At 40.9% G+C, this 24,666-nt stretch overlaps 1 protein-coding gene and 2 pseudogenes across 1 annotated transcript; 1 reads left to right on the forward strand and 2 right to left on the reverse strand.

Annotated features, from left to right (window-relative positions):
- Positions 1 to 5,203: 5,203 nt before the first annotated feature.
- Positions 5,204 to 7,172, reverse strand: LOC145467255 (uncharacterized; annotated as a pseudogene).
- Positions 6,299 to 8,981, reverse strand: LOC145467382 (uncharacterized; annotated as a pseudogene).
- A 3,769-nt stretch (positions 8,982 to 12,750) lies between these two features.
- Positions 12,751 to 23,250, forward strand: LOC145467407 (von Willebrand factor D and EGF domain-containing protein-like). The gene is made up of 4 exons (XM_081450964.1): positions 12,751 to 13,248; positions 15,004 to 15,060; positions 15,305 to 15,603; positions 23,041 to 23,250. The coding sequence occupies exons 1-4, from the start codon at positions 12,771 to 12,773 to the stop codon at positions 23,152 to 23,154; spliced, it is 948 nt and encodes a 315-aa protein (XP_081307090.1). The 5' UTR covers positions 12,751 to 12,770; the 3' UTR covers positions 23,155 to 23,250.
- The last annotated feature ends 1,416 nt before the right edge of the window (positions 23,251 to 24,666 follow it).

Below are 24,666 nucleotides of genomic sequence, written 5' to 3' on the forward strand. Positions count from 1 at the left end.
ACGATTGCGTGATTGTGCACAGGATCAGCCAAAAACAAGCGGATGTGCCGCGGATAAACCTGATGTTAATCGAGTCAGGAAAAATTCAGCACTACAGTTACGTAAAAAGAGAAAGCGCTTTGCTATTCGATAAGAGCAAGAACAGAAACGCAAAGCACTTTTGTATGATGTGCTTGACCGGTTTCTCAAGAGCAGACTTGCTCGTGAGTCACAAAAAGTATTGCAACGGTGTGAACGGCGTGCCGACAAGGATTGAGATGCCGAAAGAAGGGGAAAACACCCTTCCTTTCCAAAACTTCAAAAAACAGATGAAGATGCCTTTCACTATTTATGCGGACTTTGAGGCAATTGTCAGAAAGATTCTGGGCTGTGAGCGTGAGAGAATGCAAACAAGCTACACAGAGAAGACCGAAAAGCACGAGGCATGTGGGTACTCATACATGGCTGTAAGAAGCGACGGTAAAATGGTTGGTTCAAATACTTACAGGGGCGAAAACGCGGTGGGAACGTTTTTAAGCGACATTCTGCAGGAAGAGGAAAAAATAAGAGAGAGTTTGGCCACACCAAAACCGATTGATATGACTGCCGAAGACTGGGAAAAATTCAAAACCGCAAAAGACTGCCACGTTTGTAACAAAAGTTGGATAAACGACGAATTCTTTGACTCAATGCCCACCTGGGACCATGACACAGGGAGCTATTGCGGCCAAAGTCACAAAGGTTGTTATTACGCGGCGCTCAAAGAAATAAAATTTGTTGGCCCAAAAAGAGAAAGAAAAGAAAAAGACAAAATTGACGAATGGGTTGCAAAAAATCAGGAAACATGTTTGTTCTGCGCAGAACCTTTGATGAAGAAAAACTTCAGAGACGCGGTAAAGGACCATTGCCACATAACTGGCAGGTTTCGCGGAGCCGCGCACAGCGAATGCAATAAGAAATTGCAAATAAACCCCAAGACGGACCCAATACCAGTTGTATTTCACAACCTGAAGGGCTACGACGCGCACCACTTGATGCAAGCGATGTCGAAGCTGGAGAAAGAGGTGAAATGCGTCGCCAACAACATGGAGAAATACATCACATTCTCGGTCGGAGGTCTGCGTTTCATCGACAGCTTGAACTTTTTGCAAGGAAGCCTCGATTCACTTGTAAGAGCGACACCGAAGGAGTCATTGAAAATAACATCAACGATTTCGAAAGGCCGCAACCTGCTTTACAAAAAAGGGATCTATCCTTATGAGTACATGGACTCATTGGAGAGATTCGCATAGACAAGGCTTCCGGACAAAGAGAAGTTTTACAGCAAGCTGACCGGCGAGCACATAACAGACGAAGAGTACGCGCACGCGCAGGCTGTCTGGGAGTATTTCGAATGCAAAACGCTGGGCGATTATCACAATATTTACGTGAAAACGTACGTCGCGCTGCTGGCGGATGTTTTTGAGAACTTCCGAAACCTGTGCCTTAAGCAGTACGGGTTGGATCCAGCGCATTATTTCACGTCGCCAGGCCTCTCTTGGGACGCACTCCTGAAAAAGACAGGGGTCGAGCTTGAGCTATTCACAGACTACGAAATGCATCTCTTCGTGGAAAGGGGAATGCGGGGCGGAATCTCCATGGTGAGCAACAGGTACGCTAAGGCAAACAACCCGCTAGTACCAGGCTACGACCCCAGCGAGCCAAAAAAATACATCATGTATCTCGACGCAAACAATCTTTACGGATGGGCGATGAGTTTGCCTCTCCCGATAAGAGGTTTTAAGTGGAAACGCGACATACCCACAGAGGAGGAGATTCTTGGCATAAAAGAAAACGCAAAGATGGGGTGCATTCTCGAGGTCGATCTCGAATACCCGCCAGAACTGCAAGGAGCACAACAGCTATCCCCTGGCGCCGGAGAAAAAGGCCGTAAAAAAGGAATGGATGCCGGACTACCAAAAGGGGTTGATGAAAGACCTGGATCTGAAACCCCCGGACAGCAAGAAGCTGCTGCTAACGCTTCATGACAAAAAGAACTACGTCGTGCACTACAGAAACTTGCAGTTTTTTCTGAAGCAGGGCATGAAACTGAAGCGTGTGCACAGGGTGCTGGAGTTCGAACAAGAACGCTGGATGGAGCCGTACATCCGGATGAACACAGAGTTCAGGAAGAAAGCGAAGAGCGACTTCGAAAGGAACTTTTACAAGCTCATGAACAACTCCGTTTTCGGCAACACCATGGAAAACCTGCGTAACCGCGTTGATATAAGAATAGTGCGCAGCAACGAGACGGACAAAATAAGGAAATTGATCGCCAGCCCTTTGTACTCAAGGCATGTTTTATTTTCAAACGACATGGCGGGGATTGACATGCGAAAAAGCAAGCTGCTTCTCAACAAGCCGGTGTACACGGGTATGACGATCCTCGACAACAGCAAGATCCTGATGTACGACTTCTTTTACAACGAGCTTAAAAAGAAGTACGGCTCGAAGTGCGAGCTCCTGTACACGGACACCGACAGCCTTCTGATTCTGATCGAAACAGAAGACGTCTACGAAGACATGAAAAACAACATGGACCTTAACGACACGAGTGACTACCCGAAGGAGCATCCTCTCCACTCAAACACGAACAAAAAGGTCTTGGGCAAGATGAAAGACGAATGTGCAGGAACCCCCATCGCAGAGTATGTTGGTCTGAGACCGAAAATGTACTCCATCTTGAAGGCGGACGAAAAAAATATCAAAAAAGCGAAGGTCGTGAAAAACAACATTGTCAAGAAACAAATAACGCATGAAAATTACAAGGAAACGCTTTTCGGTGGGAAGCAGCAATGGCATGGAATGAACATTCTTCGAAGCGAGGGACACGAGATCTACGGTATGCATCTTAACAAAATTTCGCTTTCGCCATTTGATTCAAAGCGATAGATCGGTGACGATGGTATCCATACAAAAGCTTACGGGTACACCTGCATGGATATATTGTCAACATTAACAGATGACGAACTTAGAGGGTTGGAAGCCGAAGTTTCAAAGTTGCTCTGGGGGTAACTGTGTGCTCGGAGGAACAACCAGCAGCTCTTCACGCACAAAGCCACGCTTGAGCCTGTCGCGTAGATAGTAGAGAACGGGTTGATCCGGTTTGGAAAAAGACCTTTCAATGCCGAAAACTTTCAAAGACCAGATTGGATCCGTGGCCCTTTTCACGCCCCCTTCGAGCTCGCCGGGCTGGTAGAGATAACGAACTTGGACAAGAGGGGGGAGTATTTTTTCGCGTTTTCCAACAGGCCTCGTGTAAGGTGTCGACGGCCTTGCATAAACAGATTTTTCTTTGATGGCGACAGCGGGTTTCTTGCCGATAAGGCTCGTTACCTCGTTGTTCAGAGCCGAAACAACTTCAGGAAGTCTTTTCACCCAGGCGGTGGACCGCTTGCCCTCAGGGAGAAGCATTTCCACGGCGTGCTGGTGCCCGAACAAGCGCTCCGCCTGGGTGCGGTTGAAACCTTCAACAATGGCCTGATCGCGGTGAATGTCAACCCGCCCGCGCCGGATGAAGGTTTTGTGCTTGCCCATCTCTTGTGTGACAGCGCCCATGAATTCGCGCCCGGGGTCAACCTGCAGCATTTCAGGCCATTCCAGAGGCGAGCGCTTGTAAATCTTCTGAAAAGCCTGGGCGACCTCATCAGAATTTTTCGAAGTCAGGGGTTCGGCCTCTTTGTAGCGGCTGGCCACGTCGACAACGGTGAGAGCATATTTGAAAACTTTGCGGCCGCGAGGGAGCTTCTCGTGTGGCAGAAAAAGAAGGTCCGCCTGGTGGACCTTGTTGGACGTGGGAACGTCGAATTTCGGCCGAGGAATCCGCTTCGGCGCGGGGAGGAATATCTGCCAGAGCGCTTGCCTGATGAGCCACTTTTTTGCGTTTCTTCAGGTACCTTGGCGGCTTCGGATAATTTTTTGATCGCGGCGATTCCTTTCCAGTAGCCACCGGGGCTGTAGTAAATCTTTGAGAGTTTGGCGTCCATATAAGTAAGGCGTCAAAAAGTTTAAAGGAACCGGAAGGCTGCGTAGCCCAGAGCGAGAGCGCCGGCGCCCACGAACGCGAGTTCGCCCTTTTTCTGCTGCTCGCTTGGCTGATAGAAATCTGAGAACTTGGGCTCCTTGGGGTGTACCATCTGTTCGTCAGGATGCGCCTGGTTGTAGAGTTTGAAGGCATAGTCGTTGTTGGTGAAGTTCTGCTTGGCCTGCTCCTTTGTTTGCGCGTTGGTCGCGATCCAGTCGAGAAGTTGTGTTCGGTCGCGCGTGTATTTGGCGTAAGCCGCTGGATAATCTTCGAGAGCTTTGTCGTGGCGCTTTTTTTCTTCAAGCGCGGCTTTGCCGCCCCCGCCGAGCGCCCTCGCCAGATAATTGCCACCGATAAAAGCCGTGGCGTTCAAGACAGCCCCGCCAATCATGATCGCGATGCTCGCCATTGTATATCTTGTAATCTATTTTTAATTGTTCTCGTATGGCGGCGGAGGGGGTTCGTAGGGAGGAGGCACAGCGCATTTCTCCGGTAATGGGAATTCCTCAGTATCAAGATTCTCAAAATTGGAGTCTTGATTCTCAGAACCGGAGTCTTCGCGGGGGATGATCTGAACCCTCCAAACAAAATCTATGGCTTCAGTGGCAAAATAGAGCATACTGTATCCAAAAAACACCAGCGCAACCGTTGTGAAGGGAAAATGCGTGCTTTTCACCGCAAAGATTTGTTTTAACGTATTTGCGGTCGAAAATGGCGTGTCTCGATCTGGTACCTTTTGGTTCTTCAGTGGAGTCTTCGAACTCCCCACAGTACTGTTTAGTACACTTGTAGTACTTTAGGTCTATCGTGCGAAATGATAGCTGTTTTTATCGAAAATATTAAGCTTATAAGTTACCAACTAATCATAAGAGCTTTACGACCGCTTTATTTTGACTAAAATCTCTACATAGATTTGGAACTTCACTTACTTGCATAGAGAAGAAAACATTTATTTATATTAAGCTGAATACGGCACTTGAAATAATTTAACCAGCATACATGTTCACTTGAAATGTGTTGCAAATCTTGCATTTTACTCACAATGTGTATGCCTTAAACCATGTTTTTGCAAATTATTTCACCAATAAATAAAACACCTGCTGAGCAACTTACTTGGAAAATGTAGAACAATTATAATATTCGAGTTTTCAGAGTAACATAGCTGTATTAGGTCTAAAGTAAAGTTTTCAGAGTTTACTTTAGACCTAGTACAGCTATGATTGATCCCTGCAACTGTGTTTCCCAGTCTCTCACTACCATCCTTGCTACGTATCGCACAAAATTGCGGGCATTACCAGAAGAGCTTGAGGCTATAATGCCTCCTTGGCGGCCATGTCTGTGACTTTCAAGGAGACAAATACCTGCATTCCTGACGCATAACACCATCGTCTTGTCTGGGAGCACAATCAGGACTGCAGCAAATATTGGATGCTGGCAATGGTAGCGTGCAAGATAAGATTCAAGGTCTTCAACAGTGAAAAAGCCCAAGACTGCAATTAGTTCAATTTTCTGAAATTCTTCATTGTTGTATTGAAGGACCTCTTCGACTTCCAGGTTTGGTTCTTGCACAGGCACATGAAACAAGCTGTAAATATGGTTTCCTTTGAGAACTAGCTGGCTGTAGAGACGAATTACCTGCGTAAGATCTTGAAGTCGTTGAGGAATGAAAATTTTACCTTCAAGAAAATGACATGCGGTTAGCATAGCAATAACTGTATAGGCATTACCTCCAATCAGACTCCCTGCTATGGTTGATTGGCAAATATTTGGAGGCAAGAGCCACTCAGTCACATCCACATGCTGGTTCGTGGTTACAGTTATTTGGTATGTTGGAGCTGGTGGAGTGTTACTCTGTGTGTGGTTTTCCCTGTGCCATGAACAGTTGCATCTAACCTTGAGTCAGATCCTTCATTTCCATTGTCCTGGCTAACAGCTGGTACTTCAGTGCTTGAATTAGGATTAAGAATTGCTTGCTTTGCAGTTTGACCAAGTTCTTGAACTTTCTCTTTCACGAAGTCCCTACATAAGGGGCATGAATTTAAGCCATTCAAGCAGGTATTGTGAAAGGAATGAAAGCTACCTGCTAAGAGACTGTCCGCGTAAGAACGGATGAGACAAATTTCGGACCTTCACCGATTGGTTTAACTTTTTCAGTGAAAGTCAAATATTATATCCAATGTATAAATATCGCATTTATTTGAATCAATTCGATTTTTTTCATTTTTTACGACACGGTTTCCAAAGTGACCTCGAAACTGGTTAATTTGCCTTGGCAGACTCTGAAATGCTTTGTTATAAACGTCGTACGCCGCCAAAACGAAGTTTTTTATTCTAACAAGCTGAATATTTTACATACAAAAGTTTCATCTTTCCTCGATATTTTAACGGTTTGACAATTTTGTTCTGTCAAAGTTGGCCGGAGTTATGAATTTTCTAAAATACCTCCTACCAAACTCTGGAATGTGTGAGGCGTAACATACCTAAAGTTAAAAGCTATTTTCTCAAATGTGGGACCTGGTCTAGAAACGAATCTATGATAACTCAAAAGTACTAACATCAATGTAAAAACTTATGGAATAAAATTTGTGGGCACTCTGCACTGCGCGTTGTACGGAGCTCCACTTTGCCAAATATTCGCCATTTTGACGGTAAACAAAGACAACGGCGGTCCTGCCTGTAACCAAAAAACATGAACTGTAAACGCTTGGAAATGAAATAATCATCACTACTGGTCAAATTGTGGATTTTAAATTAGATTAGCGCGGTTTAGCCGTTGTTTCGGAAACAATCTACCCTCATTTGGTATTGTAAACAATAGAAACGAATATTTTTTTTTCAATTCATATGCAAATTACATGTACTGTAGCCGGGTGAGTTTTTGTTGCAATGAGACGACCAAATGCTTAAACTGATTTCTTTTACATATTTTTAAAGGCAAAAACTTGTTTCGTACCCGGGGGAAAAAAACTGTCTCGGTCTCCTTGCAAGCTATTCCTCCCGGTTAGCGAGCTCTTTTCATTTCTCACGATGCAGTAGCGCAATGTTTGCTTTCAAGGCTTCACTTGTTTGTTTCATTTAATTGAATTAAGCCGCCAAGCCAGGTTGGCTCTTTTGTCCAAAACTACCTCATCTCGAGAAATTTCGTAGTACACAAAAAATTTCTGCTGCTGAAGTTAATTTAGTTCAAAAGGTTTTGCATGAGTTTATTTTCGCTGGGGTACAATCGAAAACAATTCTCATTCAAAATTCAACATGTCAATGTGGAAAAATGTTACTGCGCAAAAGAAATTCTCAAAAATATTTAGAAAATCAGAACAAGTTTCATGTCTGAGCAAATAATTTTTTCCTACCCGAGGAAAAAAATGCCTCAGCGTCTTTGCAAAAGCTACTCTTATGGTCCCGCGAAATCCGGCCTTAACTGATCTTGGAAAGGGTGTCTTAAACGTCTCTGAACCATCTCGACGGCGTAAAATAACAAACAGTCCCAAGAGCTTTATAATGTTGAGAAATTGTATTATTATTTGTTCAGAATATTTCGATTTACTGAATAATTCTTTTAATTATTTAACTAAAAGGCAGTTCATTCATCATTAGACCTGATTTTCAATTGACTCAGTTCAACTGGAGGGGGAAGGGGGGGTTGCAGGTGAGCATGTACGTTAATTTTTATTTTCTCCTGGTATGCACCAATACAAGCTTTGATTTGATGTTACAATTATAATGGATATATAACGAGGAGCTTGCACTCTGACTAGTATTCATTCCACTTCATTGAAAATTAACTTCGGCAATCACATTCTTGTAAAAAGCTCATTAGTTGCTCAATCAAGTCTCTCTTCTTGTCTCTTGATTTAAATGGAGTTTCAAAATGGCGCAAGATTTGTTTAAGCATTGGTACATTAAATTGGCTCAATTTATTTTCTTTCGCGCACTCGCACAGGTTGAAGGCATCGTAAGACAGAGCTAGAGGGTGTTGTGGCCTCAGTTCCTGAGTAACCTCTTCTATGAGGTACTGTCTATCAGCTTCTTCTTCCTCCCGCAACAAGTCTCTAGAATTAGGATCGACTTCTGTGGAATCTTGCTGCCTTCTTCTGGTCGCTGCAAGGCGGGAAAAGATACCCTACACTTGGCTTTTGGTCAGCCATTTTTTTCTATCAAAGAGCCGATTGTTTTGCTCGTCTGTTGCTTTCCGCATATCATTGGACACCTGCTGAGGGTCAGCTTTACGCCCAGTCTGCTCTCCAAGGTCAAATCTGGCCGTAAGGTAGTTTTTTTAACCTTCTCGGTGAACCTCGAAGGTCCTGCACGTGGCTTGGGTAAGGCCCAGCCCATACTGACAGCTTGGTCTGACGGCGGCGACGTGCTCACACTCTGCTGGTAACCAGGTGTACATGACACATCTTTAGTTATGTTGACTGACGTAGTGAACATGTCTGCCCAATCTCTACGAAGCTTGTCATAGAGAGTTTCAGACTGCCTCTCCTCTTTCACACAATGGTCTCCGATGTCCAAATGTGACTCGAGGTCTGAAAAGGTTTTGAAACTCTTAATACATCCGGGCTCCGAACACTCAAACATAACTTTTTCCGAATCGGACGAAACTGAGCTCTCGGCAGTAGTGTCTTTGCATTTATAAACGCGTGTATCTCTACAATCGAAAAACTCTTCACTTACAACGAGGCCAGTGTTCCCTTGGCTCAGTGATACAAGCTCGTCAAAAAGAACCTCCTTACCGAGGCCCTCTCCATACGACCTCCAGACACGAATATCCTTTTCCTCAAACTGGATGTTGGGTAGCTTGCTGAATCCTTCTACCTTGTTCACGTCTAAGGTCTTCTTGCTCTCGTCAACAACGCAGACACATACGGATGTACGTTTTACTGCTCTCTCTGAAAGCGCCCTTCTCATGTCTGCCGCTGTCAGGATATCATGGCCCTTCGTTGCAGTACCGTCGGATACATGTCTTCATCAGACATAAGGTTCGATCACATACGTCCTTGCCATACTGTGGCTCTGAGTAGTCGTAAGGACACACGGTTATACCCACTAGCTGACCGATATCTTTTGCTGCAGCAGTCAGAGAGTTGTTATGATAACTGCCTGCTTCATCCGAGCGCAAGTAAACCTGGGTGACGTGCGGCTTTTGGGTCTTGATCGTTTCTAGTGTGTTCTCTATGATCGAACAGACGGCGAACCAATCCTGCTGACATTTGTCGAACAGATGAGCGTAGCTATAGGACTGTGGTTCCAGGCTACCTGCTTTATCTGGATCGCTGGAGATGACTGTCGATATATGCCAACTCAATCCTCTCTTACCATACCAATCGGACTGCTTCTCGCGATATTTGAGCTGTAAGAATTTCATCGCCCAGTCCATTACAATTAGAGCGTAGTTTGGATTGTTAGTTATCATCTCCAGCTGATCTTGCTTGGCGGCTTCCTGGTTAATGGACCGCAGGATATGTGCCTTCCATTGCAAGATGTCTGTGCGTGCCTGCACAAAGTCACAGATTAAATCGTCTCATTGCTCTTTGCTGTAACGGTTCCAAGATGAGCCACTAATTTGGTTTTTCACTTCATCAAGAACATTTCGCAGATTCCGACAATCATCGCATGTTTCAGAGTGCTGGTGGGGGCAGCTTTCCTGGAAATCGGTATCATGCTCGTCGCTAAGGACGAATTTTCGGCAGTGGTCGGGGCATGCAGCCGTCTCGGACTTGCAGTGGACGCGATAACCAGTCTTCAAGTAACGTTTTGCGTCCTTCAGCTTTCCTTTGACTTCAGTGCACTATTGTCTTGCCAATCCTCCTTTCTCTAGATCATCAACTATCCTTTCAACCGTCTGCAAAGTAGCAGAACCATCAGCGGCAGTATTGTCAAGCCCTTGCAATTTAATAAGATACATTAATAAGTTTGGGGTCTCAAAATAAAAGCATTTCTCTCAAAGAGAGAGCGAACAGTGCGGAATGGGTTCACCAAAAGCATTTCTCTCAAAGAGACAGCGAACAGTGTGGAATGAATTCACCCGACGGCCATTTCCGGTGAGCAACGCGCGATAGTCCCTTGTTTTCCAGAGGACAAACATTAACTCGTTATGCTAGTACTGAACCACGATTAAGGCATTTAATGTACCCAATAAGACTGAAAAAGTGGGCAAACCATTGTCCCTCGTCTTCCGGCAACTTTCGGGAAATTTTCGATTAAGCAAATTTGCAGATTTATAGCAACCCAAAAATGCAATGAGCGAAACGATGAGTGTATGGTACAATGAGATCACTTTACTTGATTACTTTAGGATCAAGAGAAAAGTTGACCACCGATGCAGACGACTAGCGCATATAAACAGAACAATATGCCTACCCTTTATCCAGCTGCTTAGTTTGTCTGCGCCAAGTCCCTTTCACAGCAGATCTCAGATTAATTGGCAGATCTCGTTTCTTTTCCTTTACAAGCGGAGCCCTCGAAATAACTCAGAATGACTGTAAACGAGGAATGTAAATGAACACCTTAGAGTCTAGTTCTTATGCCGCCGATACCTTAATGCAAAACATACAGCGAACAGTGTCACTGATTCCAGTACAATGTACCATCACTGCCCCGTGTGCGAGCAAGAGACTTATAGGAATGAATTTACCAACCTTTAAGTTGCTTTCCACTGTTTCTTTATAACTGCCGACTGCTTGCAGCACAGTAGCGCCAGCAGCGGTTTTCTGAAGTGACGGCTTCTTCAGGCCTTTGGAACGACAAACGAGCGGAGATCCTGGAGATCGGCGGTGTTCCATTGAAGAGAACGTTTTTAACGGATTTGGCCATTCGAGATACTAGTGTTATTACGTCATTTAAAATCACATCTGCTGGTGTTATGCAATTTTTACTGGTTGATGAAAAATATAAACCGCAACAATCTGACAATGGAGCCATCATTTTCGGGCATGGCATCACGCGCGCGTTGATTTGCATTATTTTTGTAGCGCGTGGCGCTGGGAGTAAGTACGACCGCTTGCGGTTTATCCTCTCACGGCGGAAGACTTAAGACTTTAGAGCTCACTCACGCGTTTTTTGTCCCAGGACGGAAGCAGTTTAACTGATTGCTTTTTCGAAGAAGTCACAGCCAGGAAAAACAAACAAATCACGTTTTTTCCAGCTAGGGACAGTGTTTTAAATCAGTTTTTAGCAAGCGAGACGCTGAACGAAAATCCCATGCAGTAAATGATCTAATGCTAATATTTCCTAGCCAGCGTAACTGCAGTCTGTCGAGCGGGTTTTCTGTCGAGCGGCTCCGTCGGGTACTCCTGTAGATTATTCGCTCTCGATTTCTACGCGAGATAGTTGATTCGGGCTGCGCCCTCGTCAATTATCACGCGATAGAAATCTCGAGCTCATAATCTAATTGCTTATTAGATGTTTTGGTGTGTAGTATCGCTGTATATGTTTACGAGTTGTGCCGTATTTTGACTCGCCTTATGGGCTCGTCAAATTAGAAACAACGAGTAAAAATATACAGCGAAACTATACACCAAAACATCTTATAAGAGATTTTTTATCCAACTGATGTAGTCAATAAATTTATCAGTGAAAGAGGGAGAGTGTGGCAGTTTGGCGTGCGCTTGCCGACCTGTCCGGCAAACAGGTTTGCTAATTTACAAATAACTATACAATATCGTTGTATGTTTGTATTGCTATTTGGACTGTATTCGCTGCAGTTGGATAGTAAGGATACTTATTCGATACTAATATGATATCGGTGACGCTGTTTGAAACTTTCTTCGTCACACACAGTTTTAGACTGCGTAAATGCTCTTTAGAGTCTCTGATCTCAATGGACCTTGCTCTTTGGTTTCTTTTCTTTTCTTCTGTTTTTTCTTACTAGCTCATTGTTTTCTCGTCTAATCCTGTGAGGCGAAATCCGTGAGTAAACTTCGCAATGTCAAGATTGTTCGCATCTGTGTGAACTTTTAACCTGGTTTTAGCGAAGAGAAAGGGAGTCGTAAAATCGATATAGGCCTTTATACAAATATCACGTAAAAACGCCTGAATATCTTTCCGGAAATTCTCAAAAAAATGTCTAAGGGTACCAAAAACTTTTCACAATATCTCGAAAAATCCTCTAAATATCTCGAAATATCTCGTATTTTTGTTTTAAAAATAAGCCGATTTTGAATGCCTTAGACCAAATTTTCCCCAGCAAGAGCTGAAAAGTATGTCAGAGATTGTCTACACTAGTATTATGGAAATAAAGCAACTTTCAAAACAACATGGGTGCAAAGTGTCACGTGGGAAACCTCTGAACTGGATTATTTCTAGCGTAGAATTATACAACTGAGTATTCTGTCAAGAAAATACCGAGGAAAAGCTGGAAAACAACCAAAAAAAACTATAAATTTTTGTAAATATCCCAAAATTTTCTAAATATTTTAAAATTTTCTAAATTTTTCTTAATATCTCGGAAACTTCTAAATATCTCAAAAAATATCCGAATATTTGTGTAGAGGCCTACGTCGATATTTTGCTATCGGTGTTACCTTTCAAGGTTGTAGCTATTCCTTTGGAGTTTTTCCTTTTGGACGACATAAGAACATCATCGATAAGCTATTAAGATGCAAAAAGTATTATCACTTGGGTATCGCAAAATAACAATCGTATCAGACGCATAGCTATTTTGGAGGAAAGAGGAAATTTGTTGTCGTAGACGAAGCAAGAGAAGCGTTTGATAAGCATTTGCCCAAAGATGAGCCTTGGCTGGTTTCTTCTGAAATGTATTACTCTTGTATTCGTTATTTCGCATTCATATGGCCAACAACCTTGCAACAACTGCTGTCAGAGGCCCAATCACAAAGAGATTGACAATTCTCGGCGCAGCGTGGAGAGTAAGTGGAAATCAGGTCAAGTTGCATTGTGTGACAAGGATCTTGCAGTTGGATGGTACCGTTTTACTAGCTTTGTCGGGGGGCAGATGCCGACCAACAAAGTGAACATAAACCGTTGTGGCACCCAATCTCCAGTTTGGCTAGATGGCACCACTGGCAACCATCCCGCCAGCTCTACTGACCCTGTGGTTAGCATCAAAGCCTGTGTTAACTTCCGTAATTGGAGAAATGGTTGTCGCTTTTCGTTCCACGTAAGCGTCAAGCGCTGTTCCGGAAATCCTGACTTTTTCGTTTATTATCTTCAACCGACTTACCAATGTGACTTCGCCTACTGCGCTGGTAAGGAAATGTAAATTGAATGGAACCTATTTGAAATTTTTACCATGTAACACCTTGCGTCATCCTTTACTCTTTTTCAAAGCAAAATAACTAATAAATCCCTGCCAGTTTCATGAGTATTTATATCCCACTTTGTTTTGAGCAAATCACGCTGAACGGCCTGGCACATTTCTCGAAGTTTGTTTGTCTGTCTTTTTCCACAATGCTGAAATCCGAGGATAGAACTGCGAGTCCCGTGAAAATAATTAGAGCATCAAGATTTTTATAACTCACCATTAAAAGGGTTGCTCGGGTCGTTGTTTGGCCGAAATATTAATTGCGACTAAGAGATAATCGAGACTCATCTGTAAATCACTTAAAGTGCCTATGAAGTAAAAAATAATTGGTGCTTATTTGAAAGGCTTTTCAAAGTAAAGAAGAATGGCGTTTCCCGTTTTGGAATATCTCTTTTCTTTCTAGAGATATTTACGTTTTTGTATTATGCAAATGAGCAAAGTGATGATGTCGTAAGAGGTTCCACTTGAACAGTAAAACACTGAATCAAGAATATCTCTAGAAATATTGGAGCAGTGTTCTTCAAACTTGGCACCACAAATGTACACCACAAAAGAAACAGAATGACTCCTTCTGTGTTGTTGCCATGGCAACACTTTTGGCTCCAGTCTCTTTCTGTGAAAAACCAAATATGCCAATTTGCAACCCTTCGAAAAGGGACAGAGGATCTTGCTCGGAACACACATGATTCCCATATTGTCTTAACTCTTCCCATTAGATTGTTGGGAGTGGATGATCCTTGTTTAAGATAAAATCTGGTAACGTTAGTTTTAATTAAAACAGGACCAGCAGCATAACTGTTGCCATGGCGATGGCACGACGGGTGTCATTTTGTTTCTTTTGTAATGTACATTTCTGGTGCCAAGTTTAAAGAACACTGCTTTAATATTTCTAGAGATATTCTTCATTGAGTTTTGAACTGTTTTAGTGGAACCACCTATGACGTCATCACTTTTAATACAAAAACGTGAATATCTCTAAAACGAAAAAAGATATTCCAAAAAGGAAAACGCTATTCTTCTTTATTGTGAAAAGCCTTTCAAATTAGCAGCAATTATTTTTCACTTCATAGGCACTTTAACCATTCCTTGGCTTATCGGAGGCAGTGTGTGCAACAAGCAAATCTGTTTGTGAATGGAATTGATTTTTATACCGTCGCCTTCATTGGTTTATAAAACGTAAATGGTTACAAATCTGGGGACATTGCAGTGTATCATAGGCATCTTTATCTTTGGGTAAAACTTCAAAGTTACTTAAAATTCCGGTCCGGTTCTAATTTTTACTTGCCTTTTTGTTGTCTTATTGGATCCGCTTTACTGACAGACACCATAGAGAATTTTGTTGAAAAGCGTACTGGTAGCAATGTTTATTAGTGGCGTAGTAAGATATGAGGCCACTACAAATCTCATGATATAGTTCTTGGGTCTCAGATCCCTCAATTAAAATCAATCAGACCCTAACTTCCCTAACTCTAAATCCGTTTTCTAATGATGTAGAACGATAAAAGAGGTATGGTGCATTCATTAGGCTAACGACGGTGTTGAAACAGGGAAACAGATAATTGGATACTTTATTCTCTTTGGATACGTCTCAGGTTCTTGGTTAAAGATGAGATTGTAACCGTAATGGTAAAATTGCACGAGAAAAAACGCTAATGTATACATGCCAGTATTACGTCACATATGTTTGTTTATGTTACAGGAGATGGTATACCTTGTCCCTATGGACAGAGGGGTACATCGTTAGCAGCATGTAATGGTGAGTGAGCTGCTAATGTTTTATTTCGTTAAAATAAGTCTCGGTTAAATGACTCGCTTGTGTTTCTACGAAATAACGTTCTAACAGCAGTTTATTCCGAAAACAGGAACAGCAACATTATTGCAATATATAAATATATTCAATAAGTTAAAGAAAGCTTCTCAAGAGTTTATTGAAAGTTTCCTTCTAAAGTAATCACCTGTTTAATACAATAGACTTTCGAATTATTCTGTTTTTCAATTAGTTGCACCACAGAAAATATCCAGCATCTACCTAGGCCGTCCTGAGATAAAAGTCAAAGACTCTCAAGAGGAAGCAGTCTCTCTGCTCTGTGTAGTGCCTATCGATAAGACAATAAGGCCATGGAAGAATGTTACATATCAAATTGAGTGGTATGCAGACGGCAAGAAAACAGCATTTACAGAAGAACCGTTCTGTAAGCCAGCAACAGGGCGAAGGGAGAACAATAAACCATACCCAAATGAAAAAGAAATTCGTTCACTTCTTAAAGGAAGTGGTTTCCATTATGAGCCTGGACAATGGGTAAGAATTTTAGGTAATTCAAAAGAGCAATGGACAATTTTAAAATTGAAATTACTTATGGCCTTTAAGTAGAAGTGCGGCTGAAATTGAATTCACAGTTACAGGTTTTACTCTTTAGGGCCAATACATTAGCAAGCGTTGAGTCAGGTAACTCTGTCTATCCGAACCGTATTTTAACGGCTTACACTGAAGGAGAAGCAACTACTGATCCTCAGCTTTCACCCTGGCTCTTAGGAATCTCTCGAGTATTAAGACGAAATCCGATAGAAAATCGAGCATTTCAGTTCGTAGTGGACAAAAATCTGGAACCAGAAAAATTTTAAGTATTTTACAGTTCTTTTAACATTTTGCAATGAGATGTAAATAATCTTGGTACAAAGTTTTTGTCCAGTTGGTACTCAAACTTCTATTGAATTCCGTCCTAAAGCTTTGATCAGCATAATGAGATCACCACGTCGCATAAAGTTCATCACGTTGTCGTTTCTGAAACGCACTGTCTCAGAATTTCAATGTCTTCACAACATGAGATTACCCCGTCAAAATTAAAATTTGCGTGACTGGATATTGCTTAACAAAAAAATTTAAACAATGCACAAAAATATTTGAGTGTTTCGAAGACAGAAGAATGATGTGGTTTTGCGTGTGCGGCTCTCAAACTTGTTTAATAAAATGGTGCGTCAAATGACGATTTAAACGGAATTTGGTAATTTGCATATTTCTTTGAAATAAAAGGATATTTTGCCAAAAAAAACTATCCAGTAGATTTTCCCATGCCCTAGCCTATCTACCATAAGAATATGAGCGAAATGGAATTTTCGACCCTCGCCGCGAAATTAAGAACTTGTCTGATTTTTACAGGCAGGCACTCTTAATAGGTTTCAATAATTGATGCAAAATACATGGTGTACAAGACTAACCAAGAAGCAGAAAAAGAAAAAGGAAAAAAAAATTAAACACACTAGCGCACTGTATTCGGGTAAAAGTGTTTCACTAGCTGACATTGTTCATCACATTCTTCTTGACTCCTTAAGACGAAATCCGATAGGAAATCGCGCAATTTCAGTTTTTTATGGACAAAAACCTTGTACCAGAATAACTTTAAGTATAGTACAATCCTTTTTCCATTTTTTAAAAGCTAAAGGTATAAACAGGAGTTGTCTGAAATAACATCAAAAACACTTTCTGATGGGAACTCGAGAAAGTAAATTTCAAAGTTCAGAGAAATTGTCAAAACATAGGTAAAATTTCATCATCAATTTCATTTCACCAGTACTTTCAAGTGTTTCATATATTAATTCAAAATTTGTTTTCGACATTTGGTGTTGTCAGGAATGATTTCTTTTGAGAAGATATTTAAAACAGTCGCATTGAAGTTTCCAATACAATGTAAATAATCTCGGTAAAAAGTTTTTGTCCACTTGTTACTCGAACTTTTGGTGGATTCCTTCTTAACACCTAAGCTAGTACATATCTGAACTGAAGGACTTTAATCTGCATTTGATAATGGCGACAAGATAACGCCGAAACGTCATGTTATAACATTTATTTTTCTCTTGAGGGACAAAAAAACTCGTCCTGAAAGCTCGGAGCCATGCTAGAATATTGCTATATCGAACGTGGCTTATTACCTGCCCGTTTTGTTGAACACGTCCATTTACACGAACAGGAAGCATTGTTTGAATGAAGTATACAGAGCACGTTCTTAGTAAATGATTCTTCGTAATATATCCTTGAATCTCCAAAACCCTAAGAGATTTGAGACTTGTCATACTGTCAGATGGCGATCGACATAAACAATGGCTTACCTCTCCAGAAACACTTTCTTGCTGTTCATGCATGCTCACATGCCAGTTCAGAATCTTTACAACGAACTTAAGTACCAATAGGTACTTTCACACCGTATCAAATTGGGGAAAGAGCACAACGTTTGCGAAAAAACGGCACTTTCTTGAAGAAATATAATATGGCGGACGGAACTCCAAAGAGCGTGATAAATGTATGTATGTATAAATTTGCATGCACAAATGTGACACCAAAACGGAGAAACGGAGCCCATTTTATAACTCATGCGCCATACTTCGCATGAGCAATAAGCTGCCTCGAAAAGTCGTACACATTTCGTGAAGACATGTCTATTAGGTTTTCAAATGCCATGGACACTGACTTCGAACTTTAAATAAACAACTTCAGTATCCGTTACAGTCCACGATAAGCTTCCTCGACGCTCGGAAGTCCGCGATATTGCGCAACACTCGAAAGAGAGCACATGGACGAACATGGACATGACGTCATTCGCCCCTGAAGAATTTTTTCTTTTTTGGGGGGAGGGGGGGGGGGGCAAATTGGTGTCCCCAGATTCATAGATCTCGAATTTTTCTGCATTACGCGATTAGAACTTCGTTCTGTCGAACGCAAAAATTGCCATTCTTGAAAATTTGAAATCTCTTAAGGGATTACTTCCTTTTCTGTTTAGCTGATGTTTTTTCTTTCCCTTCTTCTGATGTATTTTTACTGCAAGATGATAAAGCAACTTAACAGCAGGCTTCCGGTTACACGTCAGCGTCGTACAATTAAAACACAATATACTTTGTCCCTTTAAATGGAACTCATAATGAAGAAATGGGAGCACTGTTCTAATGCCAAGGAGTATTCTTAAATAAACTAGACGCTTTGCTGCGTGTACCTCGGCAGTCGTTATACTGAGAAGCACTAGCTATATTTCAATTGACCTAAATGTTCTGCATTTGAAGTCGTACGAAATTCAATCGAATCGATGTGCTCAAGCTATTCTGCTTTTGATTGCATTTCTTGGAATCGAGTAATAGCTTATTACTCGTTTGCAGGTCTTTAAGGCAAGAAATGAGTCAAGGTCTTTATATCAGCCTATAAACGTTTCAGTCTATTTTCCTTAGCCTTTGTCTTTGTTATTTGCGTTTCTCAAACAAACGAGACATTTTGAATTTCAGAGTTATGGTGGTGCGTGACATAGGCCTACGAACACGTTTGTCAAAAAACATATACTTATCTCGTGATTTTTAGCCCATTCAGAAGTTATAACATTAAGAAAAGTGCTTATGTAAATGCTTGTTTGTTCAGTACAGATAATCAGCCGCCTAGATAGCCAAAGTAAGTTCCAGATGTTTACACTATTTTCCGGCCGCAATGTTGGCGTACCACGGAGGTACACCAACATGGCGGCTCCATACTGGGCTCTGTAAATTTGTGCAAAATATTTCGACGAATATCTGAGCTTGGGAAAAAACACAGACTTTGAAATTAGAGAAGTGTCATCTATATTGACCTCCTATAACATCACAATTTCTTGATTTTATCCACTAAATGGTTTTCAAATAGTTTTTTATTGTGTCAGGATTGCGTGACAGTGCAAGCCAAGAATTGTTTTGCTAAGGTCAACATATCTTAGTTTCTTTCAGCTTAAATGTACAATAATTCGCTACATGGGTTTCACTCTTGTAAAGACACATGACTCTGTTACAAGAAAATAACGAGAGAACATCGTTTAGTTCGAGATTTTATCTTTATTATACTTTACGAAGTTTCTCAGAGCGTTTTACTTGGGTGTACTCGAACAGATACATTCGTAAACAAATTCCCTAATCTTTCTGCTCTTGTTGCTCAGAAGTTCTTGAGTTCGTGCTGGGATTCTACTTGGTTCACGATCACGTCTAAAACTACGATGACGCTTCTGAAGATGCTTTTTATCAAGCTGAAGTGTTGATAGCCCCGGTTGATGGCTCCTTTGGTATAACATGATTTTTGATAAATTCACTCAAAATGTTCGCACGTAAATTGATCTCTCGTAAGGCTTGCAGACCGACCCGTTGCGAAAACGCTTAAAAAGTCCTTAAGTGTGGGTCTGCCGCGAACGGTGCGTTCGTTTGTATGTGATTTCATCGCCCTAGAAATCAAGGAATCCGTTCTCACTTTTCACGACGGCAAGTTCTGTAAATTCCATGTGCTGTACGCATGCAGTGGTGACGCATGCGCGTTAGAGACCAGACGGCGATTTGTAACTGAACGAGGAAAAGCAAAACAAAATCAGAGGCTCCTTCGAGCTACCTCGTGGTATGTGGTAATTATTCTATGAAGTGCTGTCCTTTGCCTCTTTTGGAACTAAGAAGTGTTCCATTTGTAAGGTGTTTAGTTGAAAAGTGCATCGTGTTAATAAGCAGCCATTAGTGAGCATGTTTATAGAAATAAGGTCTTCATCGAATATAAATAACATTTTGACAGGAAACATAATCCTTTAGTGTCTTTTTCTCTGTCTGGATTATGAACATCAGCAGTGCAAATATTGTTTTGACAATTTGTGATAATTTCATTAGTTTCCTCATCAGCACTGGATGTGTTAGGGTTCTGAACAAACTCACCCTACTCTTCATGGGTTGCGAAGTTATGCCATCTACCCATGCATTTTGCTTTTTTATGCCTTCAGTTTTGAATAATTCACTAGTGTGTACAAGATATTTGGCTGCATCTAATACTTTCTTAGGTCTGACATTCTGAAACTAATAGTGATGCTTGTAACCAAGTCACCTTTTAAGTTTTATTGGAATGGCCCGTGATTCGCTTCTTGGCCTTGGGAGACAATGAACAGTTGAATTTACATCACTTGGCACATTGATAATGTTTCCATGAATAGACAATTGACCACCCCTAGGTAGCTCACGGATTTGCATAAAAGGTATACGAGGTGATATTAGTCACTCTTCTAGTAATGTGAAATTCAATACATTAGGCTTATAAGGCAAACCCATCTTACTGGCTTTAGAACAGCTGGGTAACCTGCCTTGTTTTAGACCTTTTTCATTGCAAGTTAGGCTTTTTTAGACTTTTTTTAGACTTTTTTTTTATTGCAAGTCATGCAGATCCATTCAGTGTCATTGACACTTTTAAAACCAGTAAGACAGGACTCAACAATGTCTAATGAACGTGCCCTATATTTGTTTGGATCACATTTCATTAAAGAGCACTTGAACCACAATTGGTCACAACAAGTGCATACATATTCTGGGCCACATGCAATGTTTTTGTAAAACAAATTTATCATAGAAATTGCATCGTACTTGTTTTCTTGTGGCTGCAAGTCACAACTGCTACATGTTAGTTGCGATACACTTGCCAGAGCCTCAGTCTCTTGTCTTTTTCTCACCGACTGTTTGACTTATGTGCTGCGGGTTCTCTGCTTTTCGTTTTCTGAAGGAGCACTGCTCAATTTCTCTGACATGTTCTGGGTTCAATTTTGTTCTTTTAGCAGCCTGGTGTTTCTTGTTCCTAGATGTTTTGCTATTAATGTTGCAGCCTTGTACTCGCTTTTGATTCGCATTTGTCCTAAAGTTATCATCAGCTCTTCTGTCTTTCATGTATTCTCTCATGTATTTTCTTCTGTAAGCTTTACGTTTTTCACTGTTATCAACTGGTTTGTTTTCATCTGCATTTTTTGTTTGTTTGCTGTTGTCTTATCTCCATTGTTCTGTTTTCTACTACGGAAACATAATGAAATTCATCTATGTGCCCAATGTAAATGTTTAGGGCATTTGTAACATTCACTGGTTCAAAAACAGTAACTGGAGAAAAAGTGGGATTTGATTCAGCAATATGAATTGATAAATTAAGACAATTGGCAACAGCTTGAATTATGATTGCATCAGCCCATGTTCCTTGACATGACATTCTTTCCAAATAACCTTGCCACTGAGAATGCTCAGTTTTACTCTCTATAAATTATTCAGGATGATTCACGAAATACTGAATGCCAACACTGTGCACATAGAAATGACTATTAGGATTTCCATTGAGTTGATGTGATACCGCTCTAAAAAAGCAATCACCACCTCTTCCAACATCAAGTGCAGTTCTGCGTAACTGAGACAATCTGAGTTCTAATAAACAAACAGAATTTGTGGGTGGTATAAAAGGTACTGATTTGCAATACTCATTTCCAGGACCAGGATTTGACTCCACATCTCTACTCAATGATACGATTCTGCTCAAAAACTGATACCTTTTCATTTGGAGCTGCCTTAATTTTCTGAAAATATTGCCTTCAGCTATCATACAAGACAAAGGCAAGTTTTTATGCTCTGGAGTCCTTGTTAGAAAAATACACAAGCTTAAACTTCGTCTAATGAAATACTTTTTGCCATCAGAGAGTCTGGTAGCCATTTTGTAAGAAATTCGGGAGGGTTCTCTTTCACGTGTCATTCTAAACTGAGGATGGGAGACAATGGTACTGTAGCTCTAGAATTCCTTACATTCACATTTTTATCTACATTTCTGTACTGGCAATTACTTGACGACTAAACTGGTATTTTATTTTCATTTTCAAACTGCTCGGGTATTGTAGGATTGCCTTTGATAATTATTTGCTCCTGACCTTAGTGTACATGTATTTTAGGTGACATTAGGTAACGGATCATCCGTTTGGCATTTGTTTGTTGTTTGATATTTTGTGCTTGTTATGGTATTTGTTATTTGGCGCATAATTTATTGTATTTAGCATTTGTTTGGCAGCTGTGTTCAATCTCTATAGCTTATCACAGTTGTGGCATTTAAGTCCCAGCGAGAGGGGAACTTGACGAAAGCTTCATCGATGTGCTTTTTCATGTGACATTTTCCGAACAGCTCCCTAGCGAATTGCGAAATATGTATTAAAAGCGCATTCAATTTTAAATCACACGTCCTGCGAGTATTTTTAGAAAATTCAAAATGCAATACAGTAGAAGGAGGGCAGATTACCTTTCTCCCCAGACCATAAAACATTCAATCCGAATAGTTCGTTTTGTGCATCCTGTTCCTCGTCGTCCAAATGTATCTTGCAGACATTGTAACTTTTAAGACTTTAAAACCCATTTCTTTCCACTCGAGCTTTCTTGAGCACATTTCCTGTTCGTTTGTGAGGTCTTCAAAAGTGTGTTTTGATCAAAGATGGAGCGAAAGGAAGGAAAACTCGCCTTGGCAATTTTTTCGTCGGGCTCGACACAACAGACGCCATTTTGTGAACGTGTACTGTCACCTTTGTCCCACCCCCTCCCTCCACATATATGAACATAAAAAAATGATACGACTTTGTGGACAAAATCAAACCTAGTATGGGGGACAGGGGGAAACGTGTTTAATTCATGTATAGTACGGACTTAATGCATAAATTAATTGTCTAACGGGAATGGAGTGACCAATCCAACCATCACTATACCTCATGGTATGAAGTACATACCATGAGGTAAAAAGGAGCCGAAATTTAAACCCAGGCCTTACTGCCTGGGCAATAAAAAATACTAACCTTGGTGAGCTTCGTGAATCTAACCCAAGGTTCTAGATGTCTTATTTGTACCATCACATGATTTTTTTGCCAACGTGCTGCTTAGGTTGTCAGATGACTAATTTCTTAGCAAGTGCGTTTACTTCTGTTTATAGACCAACCCACGATCACTGTACAACCACAAGTTCACGAAAAAACTGAGGGAGACACCGTTACTTTATCTTGTAAGGCTGATGGTAATCCAGTACCGACAATATCATGGACTGTAAATGGCTCCCCAATAGATGTAAGAGGCAATTCCAGGATCAGTTTTTTAGAAAACAAACAGCAGTTGACAATAAGGAATGTGGAAAGGACAGACAGCGGAGTCTACAGATGTGTGGCGAGCAACAAATTTGGAAATGCTACATCCGATGCTGCGTCACTGGATATTCAATGTAATGACATATCTGATGTTGATTCAGTTACCAAATGTGGCGAAAGCTCTAACTCTCCTTACAGTACAAAGTATTTTATGGTGCATTTTACTCACCGTATTTGTTTAGTTGGCTGTGAGCATGTAGTTCAATTAATATCGCTGGCATCGAATTGCTATGTCATATCATTACGGACAATTGGATTACTACGCTAAGAAGTGGCGTCACTTCAACATATAAGATAGCGTGATGATAGCATTACTACTAACTATAGAGGCCGTGAGAAAGTAAAAGCTAATTTTCCCATCTAATTTTTTGACTCCAGTGGACAGCACAAACCAATAATGATTAATCATTACATGTATATTCTTACGTTTTTATCCACTAGTTGAAAAAAAATCTAAGCTTTTACGTTCGGATTACAAAAAGAAATGTTCGAGAGTCGTTTTAAATCGAATGATGGCTTCAAGCATTAGAACTAGTTAGCGACCAGTCCTGAACTCAATAACGGTGGACCAAATAAGACATTGCTAACCTGGCACCTTTCTTTTAAACAGAAAAAAAACAACAACAACAACAACAACAGGAAACATTAACAGCAACTATCTTCCATCAATATGTTTTTTTTTTTTTTTAACCTTTTCTTTTTCTTTTTATCTTATTTTATTTTATTTCTTTTTGTTTTTGTTTTTGTTTTTGTTTTTGTTTTTGTTTTTGTTTTTGTTTTTTTTTTGTTCTGTTAGTTGCACCTGAGATCTCCAAACATCCAAAGGATACTCAGGCAGTGGAAGGACAAGATGTTGTTTTGCATTGTTTGGTAGAGGGAAACCCAAAGCCGAGTGTTAGATGGACAAAAAATGAAGAAGAATTGAATTTAGCAGCAAATCCACGACTAAGCTCAGCTATAATAAACGACACACATAATTTTACAATAACTGATGTTCATCTACCAGACGCTGGTCAATATAGATGTCTAGCTAATAACAGTGTCGGTCAAACTACTTCATCCGCCGCGACGCTTACAGTGGCAGACTATTGTAAGTATTCAACCCAATTCACCAATCAATCAAAAACCGCGGCAATGGATTTTCGTCTTTTTCGACTTCAGTAGGAAAGAAAATTTGTTAATTTCCTAATACAAGCAAGTTGCACTTTGGTGCAGAAGTCCGGGTTTTGCTTGGCTGAAATTACCAGCTTATGCTTTCGGAGTTAAGGGTACAGCACGTTACAGAACTTTACGACTCGAGATGTACCTTAACGAATTCTAATTCACAAGCCGGATTTTTGGTGCATAGAACCGAGTCTTAAGCAAAAACACGGCGACCCAGATTTTTAATACAAAAATCAGGACCGTGCCTTAATTTA

The sequence above is a fragment of the Orbicella franksi genome, chromosome 14, assembly GCF_964199315.1.
Source record: "Orbicella franksi chromosome 14, jaOrbFran1.1, whole genome shotgun sequence".
Taxonomy (NCBI): Eukaryota; Metazoa; Cnidaria; class Anthozoa; order Scleractinia; family Merulinidae; genus Orbicella; species Orbicella franksi.

Coding starts and splice junctions, on each gene's coding strand:
- LOC145467407 (XM_081450964.1), top strand. CDS start 12,771: ATGAGCCTTGGCTGGTTTCTTCTGAAATGTATTACTCTTGTATTCGTT. Junction 15,061..15,304: donor ATCGTTAGCAGCATGTAATG/GTGAGTGAGCTG, acceptor TTTTTCAATTAG/TTGCACCACAGAAAATATCC. Junction 15,604..23,040: donor ATTATGAGCCTGGACAATGG/GTAAGAATTTTA, acceptor TTCTGTTTATAG/ACCAACCCACGATCACTGTA.